Genomic DNA, 18502 nt, shown 5'->3' with positions numbered 1-18502 from the left:
AGGCCTCCGCCTCTGCCGGGGCCTCCCCTGCACCAGGGCCCCGGGGCTGTCGCCGAGCCCGTCAAGAGGTGGGGACCGCCCAGCAGCGGGCAAGCGATAGGGCTGGCGGCTCCTGCGAGACTGGGACCATGGAACATTTGCTGGAGCAAAGCCAGCTCTGGGTCCCAGAGGGAAGCATCATGTACAGTATGGTATTTCAACTGATTACCATTGCACCATGCCTTTCTCTTAATGTTTCATGTCTTCTCGTTTTCTGTTTAAGTTGACGGTGCTTCCAAAGAAAGCAGATTTTTCTACTAGATTTTTCACATGCATCTTCCGCAGTATTTCATCTCTGAGGCTCATTTGTGTGATGGTGACATTTGTTTGATACAGAGACATGTATTTCAGTTCTTTCTTCCTAGTTTGTTATATATTCTCTTATGTACAGACTTTTTTTAAAGAAGGAAGTGGAGCCTGGTGATTCGTGCTGATTCCTCAAGTATGTAACTAGTTCCATTTGTTCACTTGTCTTTCAGACCCTCTGTACACACAGTGAAGTGAGAAGGACCTTCCAAAGTCAAATGTCCATGCTCAGCTTGTTGATGATAAAGTGGTAGGTGTTGGCCAAAGACAGCTCACATGTTCACCTTGTCTTTTTCTGCATACACATGGTTAGAAACTGTCATGGTCCTAAGCTGCTCCCTTAAAACAGCATAATACAAAGCAGAGAAAGAAGTTTCATCTAAAACAAGACAACACGGAGTAGCCATGATTGCTAGCCTATGGTGACTCTCTAACAGCAACCTAGAAATACCCAGCTTCATGTTCTGAGTAATTTCTTAACTTGTGTGTCAGTATTTTTAATAGACTATCTCCAAGTGCTGTTAACTATAGCTTATATATGTTACTTAGATCTAATAAAGTAACTGGTCAGCTGCTGGGCTGTTGTGCAAGCAGAGCTGTCATTTCACACAATGCCTCCTTACTTACCTTGGGATATACTTAGATTACAGATCAACGTAGCATACGTAGACTAAAATGAAATATTTAGCGACAGCTAAGCAGCCAATAAAGACTGCAAATCCGTCCTGGTTCTTCATACAGAATTAGTAGAGTTTAACTTCCTAGCTAAGCCCTTAGCTAGTTAGCCCATGCTTAGTTTCCTACTGCATTTGCTCACCTGCTGTCAGTATTCCCCTTGGCTAGTTTAAAACCAGGTAAGGCATGTCTGTGGGGGTTGCAGTCACACCTTTAGACAGCAATGATTGATAGCAGCACAGGATGCATACAGGTAGAATGCCAGAGGAAAACAGACTTGATGCAACTGCACAATGAATTGGATTTTAAACAGAGCCTTCCTGAAGCTATGCATTTGACTGAGGCTGCAAGGCAGATATTCTGAACTCAGACTTCATTGCTGTACAGCAGGGGAAAAAGCCCTGAGCATCTTTCCAACAATGGAGTCAAGGAACATATTTTTGAAGACTATTGCTGGATATCTCTTACTCCATTATCTCAGAATATTTCTTGTATCTACTTGAAAACAAAAAAGTGTTTGTCTGTGTCTCTGTAGTATGGCTGTGGTAACAGTTCAGGCTGGATGAAGTAAACAGGCATCCTATCACTAAAGTTGTCACATCACAGGTGTAATGGTGCAGACTCTGACTTGCATAAAACATGTTTTAAAATCAATCAGCAAATGCATAATGTGCAACTCAAAACCCTACATCCTTGAATTCTTAATCTGTAGCTTCACAAATTGGGATGCACAGAGCTTGTGATACTATTAGTTCATAGGGTATTCCAAACTCTCAAAAGCTGAACTCCTTTTGAAGAGAAATGGAACAAAAATGCAATTTCATGCGCAGCAAGCAGCTACTCATAGTAGGGTGCCTAGATCTTCATCAACTGACACTGTCTTACACACTGGTGAGTACTTGAAATGTCACCTGTATGCATTTGAGTTAGCACCTGCTGAAATCAAAGGGGCAATTCAAAATTCAGTTCTGATATCAGTCTTTACAGAAGCTCAAGCCAATAGAGCTACATCACTTATACTTCAGTCATGATTGCAAAGATTTATTGGCAGCCATAAATTTAGCAATTTAAGGCATATCTACCCAGGGAAATTAGTCCTTAAAAGGAAGGGTGTAGATTTTTAATGTGATCATTTTTGTATGTTAGCTCCCTTTGAGTTATTTTTAACAAATGCTAAAATTGTTCCAGTATAAAATAATGTAACTTTACCGTGTAAGTGGAATATGTTACTTAATTTCTAGAGCACTAAAATAGGAAGGAGTTACATGGGGTAATGTGCTAGAAGTTCACATTGCTGCACATTCACAGTTACTGCACACTAACTTCTTTATGTAACAAACTGTTAGACCTTTCAGTTTTAAGTATAAGTTTAGCACTGGAAAACAGCCAGAAGACAAATCTGTGCATCTGCTGCTAGTCTGGTATGCTCCACATCTTGAGAGGAACCATCTAACTAACTGACATCATTAACATATGTATGCCGCCTTCTTCCCCCATTCCAAATGTGCAGTCCTGTAAATCACAGCAGGCCGGAATTCTGAACTCTCATGCTGTTTGAAATGGCTAAATTAGAGCCTCTCTTCTTTGTGTCCACACAAATGCTAGGTGAAGGCACTGATATTCTGAAGTATGGCTACTGGACTGATTCACTTCCCAGCCTGCAGCTTGTGTTCCAAGGGCAAAGATCCAGCGCCTGCATTTATTGGTCGAAGATGGAGGGCTCAGCAGCGCCTGGAGGCTCTTCAGCAGCTTGCTGTGTAAGTGTTCTATGGTTGGATAATTTAAAATGAACATACAAAGAAAACCAACAAAAACCCATGCACGCTGAAGTGGAGATGACTGCAATTTGCTCCTACTTATATTTCCCTTGAAATTAAGAGATTGCAGCTGTTGTGGAGTATGGTTATCCATCTGTTTCTTGCAGGGTGGATGTTGCACATTCCTTCATCCCTGTGCTATCTGCTTTGCAGCGGTTGCCATGAAAAAGAAGAGAGTTATTTCAATCTCTTACAGATCAGATGAGTTATGAAGACTTCAGTGACTCATGTGTGTTACTTCAGTGGGAGCTCTTTCAATTTAGTCCCATGCAGTTGCAGCTGGTTAGGTTGCTTTTGCTGCTCTTTCCAGGGTCCTTGCAGCCTGAGTCCAGGGCACCACATTTTTAGTGCACGGGTTTCTTAGTTGAGCTTTCTTCTGGCGTCACAATTTGGTGACATATTTGATTCAGCAAATACTAAAAAAAAAGTTCATGTGTTTTGCCATACCACAGGTTTTTTTAAGTCCTCTTGTAGCTGTATTCAAGACTGCAGGCGTCAGCCTAGGTTTTTGTTTTCAAAGGTTCTTTCTGCTTTAAGAAACTAACTTTAGACCATGGGCTTTTTAGATGGTGCTTGCTTTGAGGTTGCTGGTGACTGAGTTCTACCACATGCCGGACAATAATCAAAGATGCTCAAGAGTGATACAGTGGATTTCACACCTGGTTTTGTTCAGTTTCAAAGGCATATTCTTCTCATTTCCATAATAAAAAAAAAAAAAAGAAATTTGGATTATTTTTTTTCTTAATACTATTTTCAGTGTTTCAAGCTGTCCTCAGCACATGAAAATCTCAGTGGATTCTTATATTTTGCCTGTGTGACACCTGTGCTGCTTTAAAATTGATTTACATTTCAACAAGATGTATATGCAAAATGTCTTGCAATTAACAAAAACCAAGAAATACATCTCCTCTGTTTCAACCTGCACTGATTGACAGTGCTGCTGATACGGAAGACAGAATATTTCCCAGCTGTCTTCTCAGTAGTTGCATTGCCTCTGCAAGGTTACTGGGAATAAATGCTCATTTATTTCAGCAAAGTCAGCAAATATAAGTCAAGGACATGCCAGAGGAAGGATCTATGGAATAAAAAGGGCTATTTCCCTGTGTTCCCATTGTGCCTGTAACTATACCATAATAGGATGAACGGTTTATGCTAATAAAGTTAGACTATAAGAATAAGTGCCCACCTGTGCTGAATGAAACACAAATCCATCTGGCTGGAGCAACGGTCTGATATGTAAAGAGTCAGCTAGTGGAACTAGCCCTCAGCTCAATTAACTCATTTGAATTACAAGCACAACTTCACAATAATGGGTTGATTAGTGCTGAGCAAGTATATCAGGTTATGACATTCCATTTCAAATTATTCCCTTCTCTTTTCTTATGTGATGTGACTGAAAGCCTTGGGAAGAGATGACTTTAAACTTACCTTGGCAGTAAATTGTATGTCACGGGAGGTTAATGAAGTGTCTCACTCTAAGCTTTCCTGCAGCAGGTTGCCATACTGTGCCTCCCCAAATTCCACAGTTTGCAGGAATTAGATGAGGGCTTGGAAGACAACTGATCTCAGTGTGTAATCCTCTGTTTTGATGCCAGCTGTTGAGCAATGTTACGTATTGTCAATTGTATTTCTGTAAATATACCTTTGTAATTAAAATTAGGTATCAGCAACCAACCCCAGTACCCACAAGTCCATACGTCTGAGGTCAGAATTCTTACAAATTGCCAAAAATGGTCTTACAGAAAACCTGGCCTTCAGGACTTGCCACATATATAGCTCAAAGAAATAAAATCATCATAGAATGGCCTGGGGTGGAAGGAGCCTTAAAGATCATGTAGTTCCAATCCCCTTGCCATGGGCAGGGACACCTTTCACTCAGAGCTCCATCCAACCTGGTGTCAAACACTTCCAGGGACACGGCATCCACAACTTCTCTGGGAAGAACTTCTGGTTTTGTCTTTAATAGCCGTGCAGGTTGAGAAGAGTAAGACTGGAGTATAAAGCAGTTGTGAAATCAAATAGCAGTCCTGATGAATAACTTTCAAATTACTCAGTTCTACCCATTATCTCACTAACTGCCTTAATGAGGTTTTCCACATGATCTTCCAGAGCCTTAAAGAAAACTCTTCAAGATGTTACAGTGAAAAATTTAAACAGTCTGCCTACTTTAAATTCAAAGTGGGGGAAAAAAAATGAAGAGTGTTCTTGCAAAAGATATGGTTGTTCCAGGATAGATTTTGAAACATTCCCACAATTGTCCTAATTTTTCTCCTTTACTGTAGAATTCAACTGAAATTGCTGATTCTGAATTTTTAAACATTTGCTCAAAATCTCTTTACCTGCTTTTCAAAGGTAGAAAGTGTAAGTCTTCTCCTTTGCTCATTCTGCTCCTTTACACGTATTTTCTGTAATGGAAAGTATTTCACTCTTAAGGATATAAGCATGTTACTCCCAATTCCAAGAAAAGTAGTTTCCTTTACAAAGTCAAGCATGTACAAGTGGTCAATCCTTTTCATAACAAGCTCATAAGAAAGTTTTAATAAAGGCAGCAAAGACCATTTCTTGACCAGACATAGTGGGAAATATACATAAAGTGTCAAACTATTTTGCTACATAGGTAAATATGAAAAAAACAAACTATAATTGCTTATGTAAGTGTGAGGACTGGGGGGAATTTACAGTGTGCATGTTGGATAGTGCAACCAGAGGGAAGAGAGAGGAAAAAAAAGAGCATAAGGAGAAAAGGTCAGAACTGCTCTGAATGTACTTCTTAAACAATGTCATGTATTTTGACTTTCAGAGGTCAGTCTTCTCTTCAGATACCTCAGATTGTGTATGAAGATCCTGAAGTTGGTGGAAGGAATCGCTACAAATATTTTGCACAGTAAGGAATGAACTGATTTGAAATAGGGTTCAGAAGCTTGCTTCTGTGCAGTTTAAAGAGCACCTAAGTAAAGGCCAGAACATTATTTTTTCTGTATTTTCTGTCAATTCTTTGATCACTGATATGGAAATTTCTAAGAGTAACCAAATGTTAAAACACAAGGTCTTTTTAAATTCACACTATGACAGAATTTTCAGTTATGAGCTACCATATAAGCAAATATACCAGACATTGTGTACTTAATAAGAAAGCCTTGGGCTGTAGAGCACCCTGTGCAAAGGAAGAAGATATTTACAAAGCCATTGTGGTTCTCCAGACCCCTAGAAAGGTGTTTTCTTAAGAAGGAGCCTTTTAACTCCCAGTTTCTGCCAGGAGCAGAAAGGGAGCAAAGGCAAGCTTTGATTAACTTTTCATCAATGTCCTCTACTTCAGGACTGCTCTGCTCCTTCCAGAATGACATTGCAGGTCAGCAATGGACTCAAGATCTGAACCAACAGCTACCATATAAACATTCTTGACTTAGTCACATACACTTTGAATTGCATTCACTATTTTACTCAGCAGCTATTGGCCACTATGTCCACTTTAAATACAATAAAATTGCCAAGTTTAATAAATTGAAGTCTATTGTGGCTCTTTTATCAGCAATTTTAAAAGAACAAAGACAATGTTATCTTCTGCAATATGAAATTAAGCTTCAAAGTCTCCCAAAGGCTGAGGGAAATCGATAGAGAACTGCAATATGCAAACTATAAGAATGCCTAGGAAGGAATTATTAGTATGTAGTTGAGCCCATATCACTTTCCAGATACCTCATAAAATACTGAAAAAAAGGAACAATAGAATTAGATGAGTCCAAACCAAATTATCAGCTGATTGTAGGAATGAGTTTCAGATTTCAAGCAGTTATTAAAACCCACAACTCTTTCAAAGACTTGAAGAGAAAAATTAAACTAGTTAGTGAAATATACACAAAATGTTGGGAGCACACTCAAAACTAACTTTAATAATTGTCTTGTTTTGCAATTCCACTTTCTGCCTTGACTTAAGAATAACAGTTCTACTGGTGAAACTTTCTCTGTTACTATTTAGCTATGAAAGAGTTTTTTAATATTCAGGCACAATTCTTAAACATGAAACTACAGAACCTGAGTTGTGGAAAATCAGTGTAATGCCACTGAAGTTAATGAACTGCAGCTTTTCTAAACCATAATGATCTTTTAGGCTCATCCTTGTTGTCTTACTTTCATTCTCTCTTTTCAGACCTCTCAGCTCTTCTAATAAGCTGCCTCCGGGAGCTGTTCTAGAAGATGTTGCTTATACAGAGTAAGTAGTGACGTGGAAAATTACTGTTGTAGTTAAATTTAAATTTAAATTTAAATTTCTCACCAGAAGAAGATCAGGAGACTATTTAGCTGGTGACCAGTATTTTTCATAATTAACCAACAGGAAAAGCTTGTTAAGAGGTAAGATGCTGTTCTCATCATTGGGAATTCTAGAGGAAACACGTGATTGGCTGTTTCAGAATTTGCTTGCGGTATATACGTAGTGCTTTGTGAATAAAGGACATGCTTCTACTGTTTTAGGATTGTGAGGCTTGAAGCAGAAAGCTAGGTGTCTCTGAATTCCAGAAGAGATACCATAGCAAAGAAGCTTCTCTAGTAGAGCAATATTGTTGGAACGTCTTCTGATGTTTAATTACAATCTCTGTGATAGATGCAATACTGCCCAGAGATTTGGAGCATCCATGATGTAGTCTAATGTGGTTTTCAGAGAGTATCAGATTTTGAGGTCACATAATAAAATTCAGTTCCTAGTAGAGTCAGTGGAAGTTGCATGTGCTTATATAAGAATTAAATTTTTATTCTGGACTTGTTGAAAAGAGAAACATGTAAACTAAATTGAAGCAGTCCTACTTCATGTTACTTCAACCATTCTGTGTCCGTTAAAGGCAATGCTTTAGAATGGATATGTAGGAAAGATTTGTATGTAATAATCATGAGAGCTGAAAATAGAAGATATCTGGATTATTTACCTAAGGAGGGTGTTTCAGACTCAGTGTAGCCTCAGTCTGCTTTTACTAAAGATAATGGAATTAACATCAATGGGAGTATTGTTAAGATAAACCAAAACACATTTAAGTCTCCCACCTTTGACTGATGTGTTTCTGGTTTGTTTGCTTGGGGTTTTTTTTAATGAATGTGACCAATGTTCCTCCATCTTGCACCTCTTTTTAGGACAGAGCTGGATGTCCAGCCAGCTGCAGAAGATAGCCAGATCTTTGGCCTCATGTTCCGAACTCTGGGGACACAGACAGATTACAGGGATGGTGAAGCACAGACAGATCCCTATTCCCCTGAATATATAGTTCACAGTGGCTCAGTCCCTGAAATTCTGACACTTGCTACACTCACTTGGGGTGAGTTGTGAAATTAAGATAAATTATAATAATCATGTCACGACTTTAGCAGGAGGTTCTTTGCTTTTCAATGTCAGGTTTCAAGTTTGTTGCCAGTTTTGGCAGTCCTTTGTTGTGTGCATTTGGCGCAATTATTTCATCTGTTTCTAAAATAAGTATGATATTTGCCTACTTAATGGTGCTGTTCTGGGGCATTTAATGAAGAGTTTTGAAGATCATTCAATATAAAAAGCTCATGTTTTACAAATATGAACTAGGAGCAGTTTTTCCATTTACCCAATGTTCTTCAGCTGCTCTGAGCTGAACATTGTTTAAAAAAAAAAGCCAGTATGAAGACTGCTGTCCCAGAATATACCTGTGGTCCTCATCTCCCAGTGTCTCACCTGCAATGGTGATAGACACTGAGCATGCCAAAGAAAGCGCTCATTAGCAGAAACTATCTTCTTAGAAAAGCTTTTCTTCCTTTGCAGCCTGCAGTAGAAGAATGAAGTGCCAGTGTTGATGTCCACTGAACTATAGCAACTGCAGGTCCAACCATGTCTCATACTGCAGAATTTCACTGGCCTTAGAAGTATTTTCTTCTGACTTTTGACAGTTCTGCTTGTGTTTAACACATGGGCCTGTGCCCATCCAGCCCTCTCATACATTTTGCTGGTGGCTGTTTGTGGGATTTACCAATCTCCTAAAGAGCTAATGCTTCTTGTCCCTGTAAGGTCGGGGGCTGCCAGCAGGACAAGCCGAGATAGAGATTATTGACCGCATCCGGGAAAAACGTGCTTGGGAAGCTGCTCTTCCACCCATGGACAGTCCCTCAAACATCGCAAAGAGGTTGAAGATGATGGAGGCTATGGAAAGGAAGGAGTGGGCTTATAGAGAAGAGGAAATAGATAAGTAGGAGTCCAGTTACTCTTTTATTTCTTCTAATTATTGGCTGAATAGAGGAGGAGCAAGAAGGTTTAAGGGATTGGCTGAAGGGCACAACAAGCCTTCTATTTCTGTGGAAATATCCTGGTTTTGGGAAGGAGTGTTTTTCTTAAATGTAATCTGCGGGTCTGCTACCACAATACTTTTAACCAGTGCTTAACTCCCTTTTTAAAATGAAAGATTGAATAAGAGATATGCAATATGAACTATCTGTAAAGTAGTCCATTGGTATGTAGGATTTGATGGTGACAGCATTGCACAGAACGCTGCAGAGTACACTCAATACTATCTGACCTTTTCTTGCCCTGCAGGTTGCAGAAGGTCCAACTGGAAGTCTTTAAGAAGCTGCTGCAGAGGCGAGAGGAGAATCAAAATGAGGTGGATGCCATGCGCTTGCACAACCAGTGGCAAAATCATCAGAAGGCTAAAGAGGAGAAAATAAGAAAGATTCAGCGTGACTGTGCATTGAGTAGGTCTGAAAGACAGGAAGACAGGGATATGAGATGGTTTTCAGACAAACCATTTCTGTTGTCACAAGGTTACAGTCTGTTCAAAATGAAATAGGTTGCATCCACAGTATTGATATGCATGGCCAGCATTTGGTCTGTCATGTTTTTATTTTATCTAGCAAAAGCTCTTGTAAATTTACCAAAGGTACGGCTTTTATAGAACTATTTGTATGAACCTTCTCACATTTGTGTTTCCTTTTCAGTGCTCAGGAAACTGATAGCTAAGAGCAAGAATTTGATGGGAAAGCTGGAGAGACGAGATATCATCAAAGAGTATAATGACTTTTCATCACAAACATATGCTCCTTTGTCTCGAATTGGTTTTTTTCCAGACAACAATTCTGACTACTGTGCGGTAAAAAACTTCTATCTTAACACCTTTGCAGGTAAGGCATTTTGGAAGACTTAGTTGTGGGAGATAGTTACTTGAGATATTGCCAAAATTCAAGTTTCTCTTCCCATCCCTCCACTACTTAATCACTGTTTGTATTAAAATCCGTGTATGTATTGTAATCCTTGTGTGCATTATAATCTTTCTTTGTATTATAATCTTAGGATTGTGTGAACTGGACAAATCTGTACCGGATTCTGTCTCCCAGCTCAAGATTAAAGCTCCAAAACCTAAATGCACTATCACTAAGACTGGCTATATTAAGAAGTCAGGAAGGCTAGATGCAGTCCTGGCACAAGTTCACCAGGTATGAAGCTGCATCCAGCAGCATGTCAGTTCTTCTTAGATTTGAACTGCTCACAACTGCAGTTGGGAAGAAGCGTAAGCTTCTTCCCAATTCCTTGTGATAAATTCTTACTGTGTAAAACAACTTGAAGAAAAAAACATGCAGACTGTTGTAGGCTGGACCAGTACTGCTTTGATATTCAGCCCATCAGTACTTTCACTCCTGGTTCTGCTCCAATCCTATAGAAAACAAGCACAGCTGCTTCTGTCTTCCTATAGATCAGGTATTTGTATTGGAACATATAATGTTAATTTGAAATTCTCACCCTTTTCTCCTTCTCATTTCTCCATTTTATAATGCACTACTGGATACCCTGTCAAGCTTCCAGTAATAAAAGAAAGCAAATTTGGATTCATATTCTAAATATTTTGTACATTTTTTAAAAAGTACATTTTAAGTACATACTGTAAAAACATCTGCAGCAAAGCATGATTAAAATGACCCCACTCATAAAATCAGGTCACGATGATGGATGCATATCACTGTTGTTCCCTAAGAGCAGCATCTGATTTGCAAACATGCTAATAGCATTTTGCATATCTTAATTTGTCACAACTGTTCATGCAGATGAGGTGTCCATAGATGCAGTTAACCACCAAGGAAAGAAGTGCCTCATTTGCATCTGCAATCACAATATTTGTAAATTACATTTACTTTTAAGTACACTTCTTGTGATGCTGTTGAGGGTTACCTTCATGTAAAATCAGGAGTATTCTTGGCTGGCTGCTGTATCCTTGGAAAATAGTGACTCTCATTTGTAAAGCTTGGCAAGTTTCACTTATATTTATATATATTATATATATGCATATGTATGTATGTATGTATAGCTCTTTTGATTTGGTGTAATTTAATAATAATTTGAAAGCAGACATTAACCTGCTGAATTTTAAATTGAAATCTTGCTCTGAAAAATCAATCATATTATCTCAAATTTAAATGCTGCCGGATCTTGTAAAAGATGAAATATTGCATCTCATTATTCTCCAGAAAGAAAATTTTCAAAGAAAATCTTGAGTGCTACAGGAATTGTTCAAGAGTAAGGACAAAACTCCTAGTTTTAAAGACACAGAAGTAGTGAAGGGGTTTGAGTTTGGGTGGGTTTGCATAAAATTCAAGGAGTGATTGTCTAATGTGCATCATAGCATGGTTCTCATTGTCAGCAGAATGTTAGTCCAAGCTTTTGGAGCTGAATTCCAATTACAGCAATTGTATTCTGTTTGTTTAAAATACTTCTCATGGTACGAAAGACTGTGGTGAAAATACTTCTCATGGTATGAAAGAGAAGTGTGAGCAGGCGAATGCTGGCTGCTCACACAATAATGTCTCTTCAAAGAAAAACTGGTGGACAAAGGAGGATGGAATGCAGAACAAATGCAGACAATTCTGCATATTTTCTTTCTTAAATCAGTGTAGATCACTTGGTCTGCATAGATTTATAGCAACTGAGAGGCTAACATAAGTAATACTCATTTCTCCACCACAAAAAGCCAAAATGTATATTCTTTTAAAATCAAAAACCATTTCCTTTGCAGGCAAAAATGATGAAATAAATCATTATGCAAAATTTAACTGCTGCTTTTAGATATACAGAAATAGACACCAGACTGGTTGGTCCAGACAAGCAGAAAGTACTGACACTGTGAAACACCCAGACTGCCTCAGCCACTAGATTTAAACAAACTCTGTTCAAAGAATCAAGAAATGACTGCCCTACTTAGCTCTTGAGCTCAGTGATGCTGTTCCCAGTCACTTCTCCCATCAGAGGCTTTTGCTTCTGAAGTTTGGTGGCTATAGCATGTTCTGGCTTAGCAGAGCCCCTTGCTGACAGGTCCACCTCATACACTACTGGAGCTGTCAAAACCAGAGCAGTAAAGCGTGCAGAGCACTTGCATTAACAGAGTTTATGAGAATCCTCCCTGAGAGGACAACTCTCTGGCACTTAGAGTAAGCAGTCCCAGTTGTGCCAACAAACCTCCCATCACACACAGCAGAAAAGAAGTTTAAAGCAGGTAATTAGGGAGCATTTTAGAAGGGCACTGTGTTGCTTTGCCTTATTTCTATTGCTGAATAGCCAGACCAGTTTTCTATTCAAAAGCTCTATTTTAGTGCTCTGCTACTTCATCTATAAATTCTCTCCCATAATCGTAGAAGTAAAGTGGAATTCTAGAAAATTCAACAGAGTACACAGTGATCTCGCTCTAGAATGAGTTTCTTTTCTTTTCCCTGGATTATCTGGAAGCATGTGATAAATATAGGAGGAATGCTAGATTTTGGCCTCACAAGTAATTAGTTTTAATAGAGGAAGTTTCCAAGGCTTGCTTCTCTGGCCAAACATGAGGAAGAATGGATGAGTTCTCATTATGTTCCTTATTTGTTTGCCAGATTGACAGTATTCCTAAACTTAAAGCTTGTTAGACGGGATAAGCAATAATCCAAGTAACTACAAAAAGGATCTGTGTCTTCTTAAGAATGAGAGCTGCTTTTTTCAGACATGAAACTAAGCCAAAAAGAAGTGATTTTAGCAGCAGACTTTTTGAGGACCATCCTGAAACCTTTTGCAGAAATATCATGTACACTCAGTAGTCTTTGAATAATTCTCTAAAATAACAGAACATGGCAGAAACAGGAGTCACCTAAAATTTACAGTAAAAACAGCAATCTTTATCTTAAGCCAGATCAGTAAAAGGACAAAGAAAGATAGTTCCTCGCCAGCACAGGTAACAGTGCTTTAAGGAATATAAGTGATCCATTATATAGACAGTCTTGTATGAAAATCCAAGGCATTAAGGACATAACATACCAATACAGATAACTAGTGCAGGGAGTAAATGCAACTAGGTAAGTGAATACACCAAGGAGTGGAGGAGGTGGTAGAAGACATCCCAGTGCAGAACAATACATGACTTTAGGCAGACCCTCTATGCTCTGGTGACTCAAGTGGGGTGAAGTGTCAGGTAGTTTCAAAGTGTTGGATCAAGATGAGGTCAGAAACAAAAACTTCTCACCTCAGCATTAAGCGCAAGTCTCTCCACATCTGTTTTCCTTTATCTGGTTGCTGGAAGGAGGTAGAGAAGTAGAGGGGCCAAGAATGTCCCTGGAGAACATCTCTGCCAACTTCAAAGCATAGGAAAGCCTGTTTAAGCAGTTATTTCTTCAAGAACAGATCTCCACACCGTGTTAGTTGGCTCACGCTCAGACAAGCTCTGAGAGCTTTTATGTCAGTCTTGATCAGCCAAGATGCAGCAGCCATGCTGCACTGTCAAGCACCTCAATGATCCTACCTGAAAGGAGGCTGTAGCCAGGTGGAGGTTGGCCTCTTCTCCCAGGCAACCAGTGACAGAACAAGATGATATAGTCTTAAACTGCACGAGGAGAGGTTTAGATTGGAATTAGGGGGAATTACTTCACAGAAAAGGTGATTAGATGTTGGAATGAGCTGCTCAGGAAGGTGGCGGAGTCTCTGTCCCTGGAGGTGTGTAAGGAAAGACTGGACATGGAACTCAGTGCCATGGTCTAGTTGCCATTGTGGTGTTTGGTCATAGGTTGGACTCGATCTTAGAGGTCTTTTCCGACCTCATTGATTCTGCAATTCTGTAATCACACCTTTGTCATCTACGAGCAAAAAGGAAGAAAGAGAACCATGACTGTACACTTTGTGCTGAAAATCAAATATACCTAGGGTCTTGTGGAAAGGAGAGGATCACAGAGAAGATAGGGGAGGAGTCTAAAGAATGGATTGATTTCTTTGAATGGAGAGTTGCTTCTTAAGCCCCCATCCTGTCAAGAGTTCTGCTTCTCTCAGAAGCTGGCTAAGAAGCTAAGGTGTATGGTGAAAAGCATGAGTGCCGTTTGCTGTTCACTGCATTTGCCAGGAGAATGGAAAGGAGATGAATTGTGTTCTTTCACTGTCCAGTCCAGCCAGATCCTACCTTGACTCTGAACTTCCTACCTGAATAAAGGAATGTAGTCTGTATCAGGAAAATTGAAGTGTGGTATGTAGGTAGTAACATTTGGTGTATGTTGCTCAGAAATTTAGCACTTTTATCTTTTTAAATAAAGTATTTTTGTAGTGATTCTTGAGCCCTGGTTTCCCTGTTTCCAAAAATCAGAACTTGTTAAGTTAGGCAGAACCAGTTAAGGCAAAACCCCTATATTTTCTTTTTCTTGTCTCATGTTAAACTCTTAAAATAATTTAAAGCATCAGATTAGAGAAAGCAAATGGTAAGCATTTTTTTTGCTTAGTAAAGGTAGCCAAGCAGGCACTAGATAGTTCTGACATGAAAACATAAAACCACTTCCAGGAACTGCAACAAATCTACATTAATAATGATTCCCTCTTGTCCAAATTGCTCGTAGAGTTTTCTGTCTTTAGAAGTTGTTATTCTGGTTATATTTTGTTACTCTGGTTAGCAGGAAACATTTTTGGAGGCCACAGTTTTATTAGAAAAATTCTTATGAATGTGAGATTGTACTAATAAACATAGTAGCCATTGTTTTCAAAAGGGTCACAGCTACAGCAGCTTTTTCTTTCTGCTTCCCTTGCCCTGCCATGCAAATCTCCTTATAAATCATAGCCAGCACTGTTATAATCTTCATGCTAGAGAGCTCTAAGGTCTTCACATACAAAACACAGTTCAGAAAATCTCTCAACATTTTTGAGCTATAACCATTTCACATGGCTTAAAAGCAGTTTATAGGCTCTGATTCTTGCATCATTAACGTGGACCATTTAAGAAGCTTTCAGTAATAAAGTATTTTATCCCCTCCACCTAGAAACCTCTCTCCTTTTCTGGAGCAATTCATTATCCTGTCCTGAAAGATCAGATCCTACATGCAAGAAGGGTTTTTATACAGTGACTACTGGAGTTTCAAAACTTCATTAATGTCACAATTAAATTCTGTGCAAATGCCATCAGTTTCCTGTTACTGGAGAGATACATTCAGCCTTGAGCTTTTTTCTGAAGTTTTTCTTTTGATTTCGCTCCTTGGTGAAATACTGTATTTGAACATTTGAAAGAGAGAGCGTGAAAAAAGGAAAAGGCACACTTTCCCTTGCTGGAATATGATCTTTCGATAATAAAGACTAAAGATCCAACCCATACAGTAGTAGGATTATAGTTTTGAAGGAGCTTTAAATGTATGTACTCCTTTCCCTCTCTTTGTGAGCCAAAGTGTGATGGCCTACAGCAGGCAAGCTTTGCCATGCAGTTGGAAATGCTTATCTGAATATCTACTTCTGAGGGCCTGGTGGTGGGAAATTGGCAGGTCTTGGGCTTTTTAAACAGTTTGAAAATGTCTTGAAAGAGCTGAGGCTGTGGTGGCACTTCCACTCTAGGCTGCTGACAAGGTCTGGCATCTGCCACCAAACAGCTGCGAGCAAGGTAAACCGCGTACTTATTGGACTTTTGGATTTTCTTGGTAGAAGGAAGTTTTTGTACAAGACAGTTTCTCTTTTGCCCCCAGTCCACTTGTACAGTTGCTGTGGGTGCTGCTGGGCAGTTGTAGGTGAGCATAGCAGAGTTCCAAAACATATTTTGCTGCGGTTCAATCCTGTGCAGTAATAGCCTATCACACAAAGACATTTCACTGAGGAAGGGCCACAGAACAGTGACAATACACTCTTCAAGCGACCCCTTCATAAAATCTCCTGACTGCATAACATTTCTAACCCGCAGTAACAAGCATTACCTATAGTTAAAGACAAAGAGTTACAGCATTCCTAGAAAATTAATTATTTGAGAATTAAAGATGAAGTTCATACCGATTTTAGATTAAGTTTAGGTGACTCAAAAGTGCTGATGACTTGTTAGTAAATACAGTAAAATAACTCCTGCTTCCTCCATACATATGATTTTGACATTCCCACCAATATATTCTGACCAACCAATAGCCTCATCTACTGACCATACTCAGTTTTTCAGTTGATGTGCTGTAAGAAATAGAAGCCACAAGCCTGCAAAGCTTTCAGCTCCCTGTGGGCAGTGTGGTCAGCAACAGTCAGCATCTAAAGGACTGGCTTTATTGCGTTGTTCTGTCTACCCATGTTCTTATTAAATTGGATGTCTTTTGCAGGCACTACTGGAGGAGAAGAAGAATAAAGCCAAGGAGCCAAAGAAGCCTCCCCCTGTCTTCGAAAAAGTAGAAACCCCTGTTCCTAAGCCACCCACTCTAATCCTGGAAAAACCATCAACTGTAAGTGAGCTGGTTTTAGCACTTTTTTCCCTGTTGATCTCTGATTGTTTCCTACACAGCTGTTAAAGGAATGCCCAGAGAATGAAAGAAGAGAGCTTTTATCTTTTTTGTGTGCATCCATGTTAAAAATAGCCATATTATTTCTTAAGACTCTCTTAGTCTCTCTTTATTCTATAAGGAGTGCTAGCAGCCAAAGATTTGAAAATAATTTACAGTATCTGTTGGCCAAATTCTTTAGTAAACTTTATTTTATAAAGACATAAATTAGTAGACGTTATTCCCTTGTTCTTGGGGAACAAAAAGACATCATCATCATCATCATTATTATTGTCATTATTATTCAGTAGCTTCCAACGTTCTGATCTGACAACACTATCATAATCCAGTGAGGCAATTAAGTTTAGACTTACTCAAGTCAGAGAGACTTTGGCTGCTCAGCACTGAGCATGCACTTCATTAATTTTCTGGAGTGAAGCTCTTGTCATCATGCAGGATGCAGTGTTTGATAAGCATGCACCAGTTCACAGATAATGATTCTCCTGCAGAGATTGAAATAGCAGTAATGATGTGTCATGGGGGATGTGATATGTTGTAGGAAAAAATTACTTTTTAGGGGAGCTGCAACTTCCTTTCCTTTCTTAAAGTAACATACTTAAGAGCTGATTGCCCCAGTGGACTGTTTTGTCTTCTTATTAACACCATTTTCATGATGTACAGACAGAATTACTATTTTAACTTGTGAATTTAAGAGGCACACAACCATGAAAGGGAAGAGAGAAAGTCTTATTAAATCATCCATACTGCTGTGTTCCTTTGTGCAGTATGATATTCTATGTTTTATACAGTCTATTTTAAGATGACTGGAACAAGAATTTCTTATCTCCTTGGGGAGGGCTTTCCACAGCTTTACCAACTTCTGAGCATTAGATACTGTATTGCAGTGGTAGATTTACACTGCTTAGGTTTACCAGTTTGACAGATTTTTAAGTTCTTTGAGATAACATGTAAAGAAATCAGAAAAATTTTTCTACCACTTGTAGTCATTCTTGAGTGTGTTTACAGATTATAGTTGGGGTTTTTTTAAGAATTCAAGTACAATAGAATTCCACCTTCATGAATTCTGTCAACATTTGGTTTATTTTCAAGAATCTTTACATGTGAACACATAAAAAATGGAGCTCTCCAGTGAAGCTCCGTCTGTGAAATCAGGCCACTTGAGCCACTGAAGAGCAGCACTAACATCTCCTGCCTTGTCAAATCCAAGTAAGGTTTCTCCTACCAGGTGTCTGTGAGGAGCAGTGAAAACAAGGCTCTTCTCTGTTATTAATGCTTCTCTTCCTGCCATACACCCATACGAGTACCAACTGCTAAGTGCTTCCCACCGGAGCTGAGGATCTCAAAAAGAAACTGTGCCGGAAGAAAGTGGAGAGAATGGAGGCACTACTGCAAGTAACCTCAGCTTCTCTCCCCCAGTCATTTCTAATGGACTTAATAGCCACAACAAGTTCACAGAGCACCTCTGAATTCCTTCATTAGTTTATGACTTTCTTCCAGCCTCCTCTAGTTTGCAGCCATCTCCTAGATTCTTCTATATCCTTAATTTTTCTTTTTTTTCTGCAGGGCATGATGGGCTTTTCATCTCCCCTCAGTCTTTCCTGCTGGTCTGCAGCAGGCAGATGGACAAGCTGATGATTACACTTGCTAAGGCATCATTTGCAGCATTCAAAAACAGAAGTACAGAAAAATGCTTCTCATAAAAATTCAAACCTAATCTTAGTTAATATCACACCAAGCATTTTGGCTTACCAGTATCTGTGCCATCACCATTTCCAAAACTGTCCTGAAGGGATTTCACAATGTAGCCAGGTCATGTGGTAGAGTTTAGCTCTGTAGGACTGGAAATTCATCCCTTCTTTCCAGAGAAGAAGAACATACCAAATCACAAGTCCTCTCGCTAGTTCTGCTTTGCTGCCTCTGAGTGCTGGTTTGGAAAGGCAGGA

General features: G+C 39.2%; 1 protein-coding gene and 1 long non-coding RNA gene across 5 annotated transcripts in view; one reads left to right on the top strand and one right to left on the bottom strand.

Moving 5' to 3' along the window:
• MAATS1 (MYCBP associated and testis expressed 1) overlaps positions 1-18502 on the top strand; it is a 31055-nt gene continuing 12553 nt past the window's right edge. For 3 of the 4 annotated variants that reach the window (XM_017731899.1, XM_017731898.1, XM_008631886.2), the window contains exons 1-11: positions 1-68; positions 519-595; positions 2626-2777; positions 5638-5721; positions 6985-7047; positions 7959-8140; positions 8854-9031; positions 9376-9533; positions 9777-9959; positions 10129-10271; positions 16383-16502. In XM_017731899.1, coding sequence (XP_017587388.1) covers positions 2650-2777; positions 5638-5721; positions 6985-7047; positions 7959-8140; positions 8854-9031; positions 9376-9533; positions 9777-9959; positions 10129-10271; positions 16383-16502 — 1239 coding nt within the window. In that variant the 5' untranslated portion in view covers positions 1-68; positions 519-595; positions 2626-2649. Of the gene's footprint in view, positions 69-91; positions 187-518; positions 596-2625; positions 2778-5637; positions 5722-6984; positions 7048-7958; positions 8141-8853; positions 9032-9375; positions 9534-9776; positions 9960-10128; positions 10272-16382; positions 16503-18502 lie in introns of those variants that run through there. The other variant, XM_017731896.1, reaches the window with a different exon arrangement.
• LOC108446136 lies at positions 2784-18496 on the bottom strand. The gene is made up of 4 exons (XR_001861249.1): positions 18309-18496; positions 5177-5242; positions 4266-4432; positions 2784-3525 (listed from the first exon to the last, which is right to left on the bottom strand). It is a non-coding gene; the product is annotated as an uncharacterized LOC108446136 (long non-coding RNA).

The sequence above is a fragment of the Corvus brachyrhynchos genome, unplaced genomic scaffold, assembly GCF_000691975.1.
Source record: "Corvus brachyrhynchos isolate BGI_N302 unplaced genomic scaffold, ASM69197v1 scaffold3, whole genome shotgun sequence".
Classification (NCBI taxonomy): domain Eukaryota; kingdom Metazoa; phylum Chordata; class Aves; order Passeriformes; family Corvidae; genus Corvus; species Corvus brachyrhynchos.
Note: the sequence above shows the minus strand (reverse complement) of the source record. Positions and strands in the feature narration are given on the sequence as shown.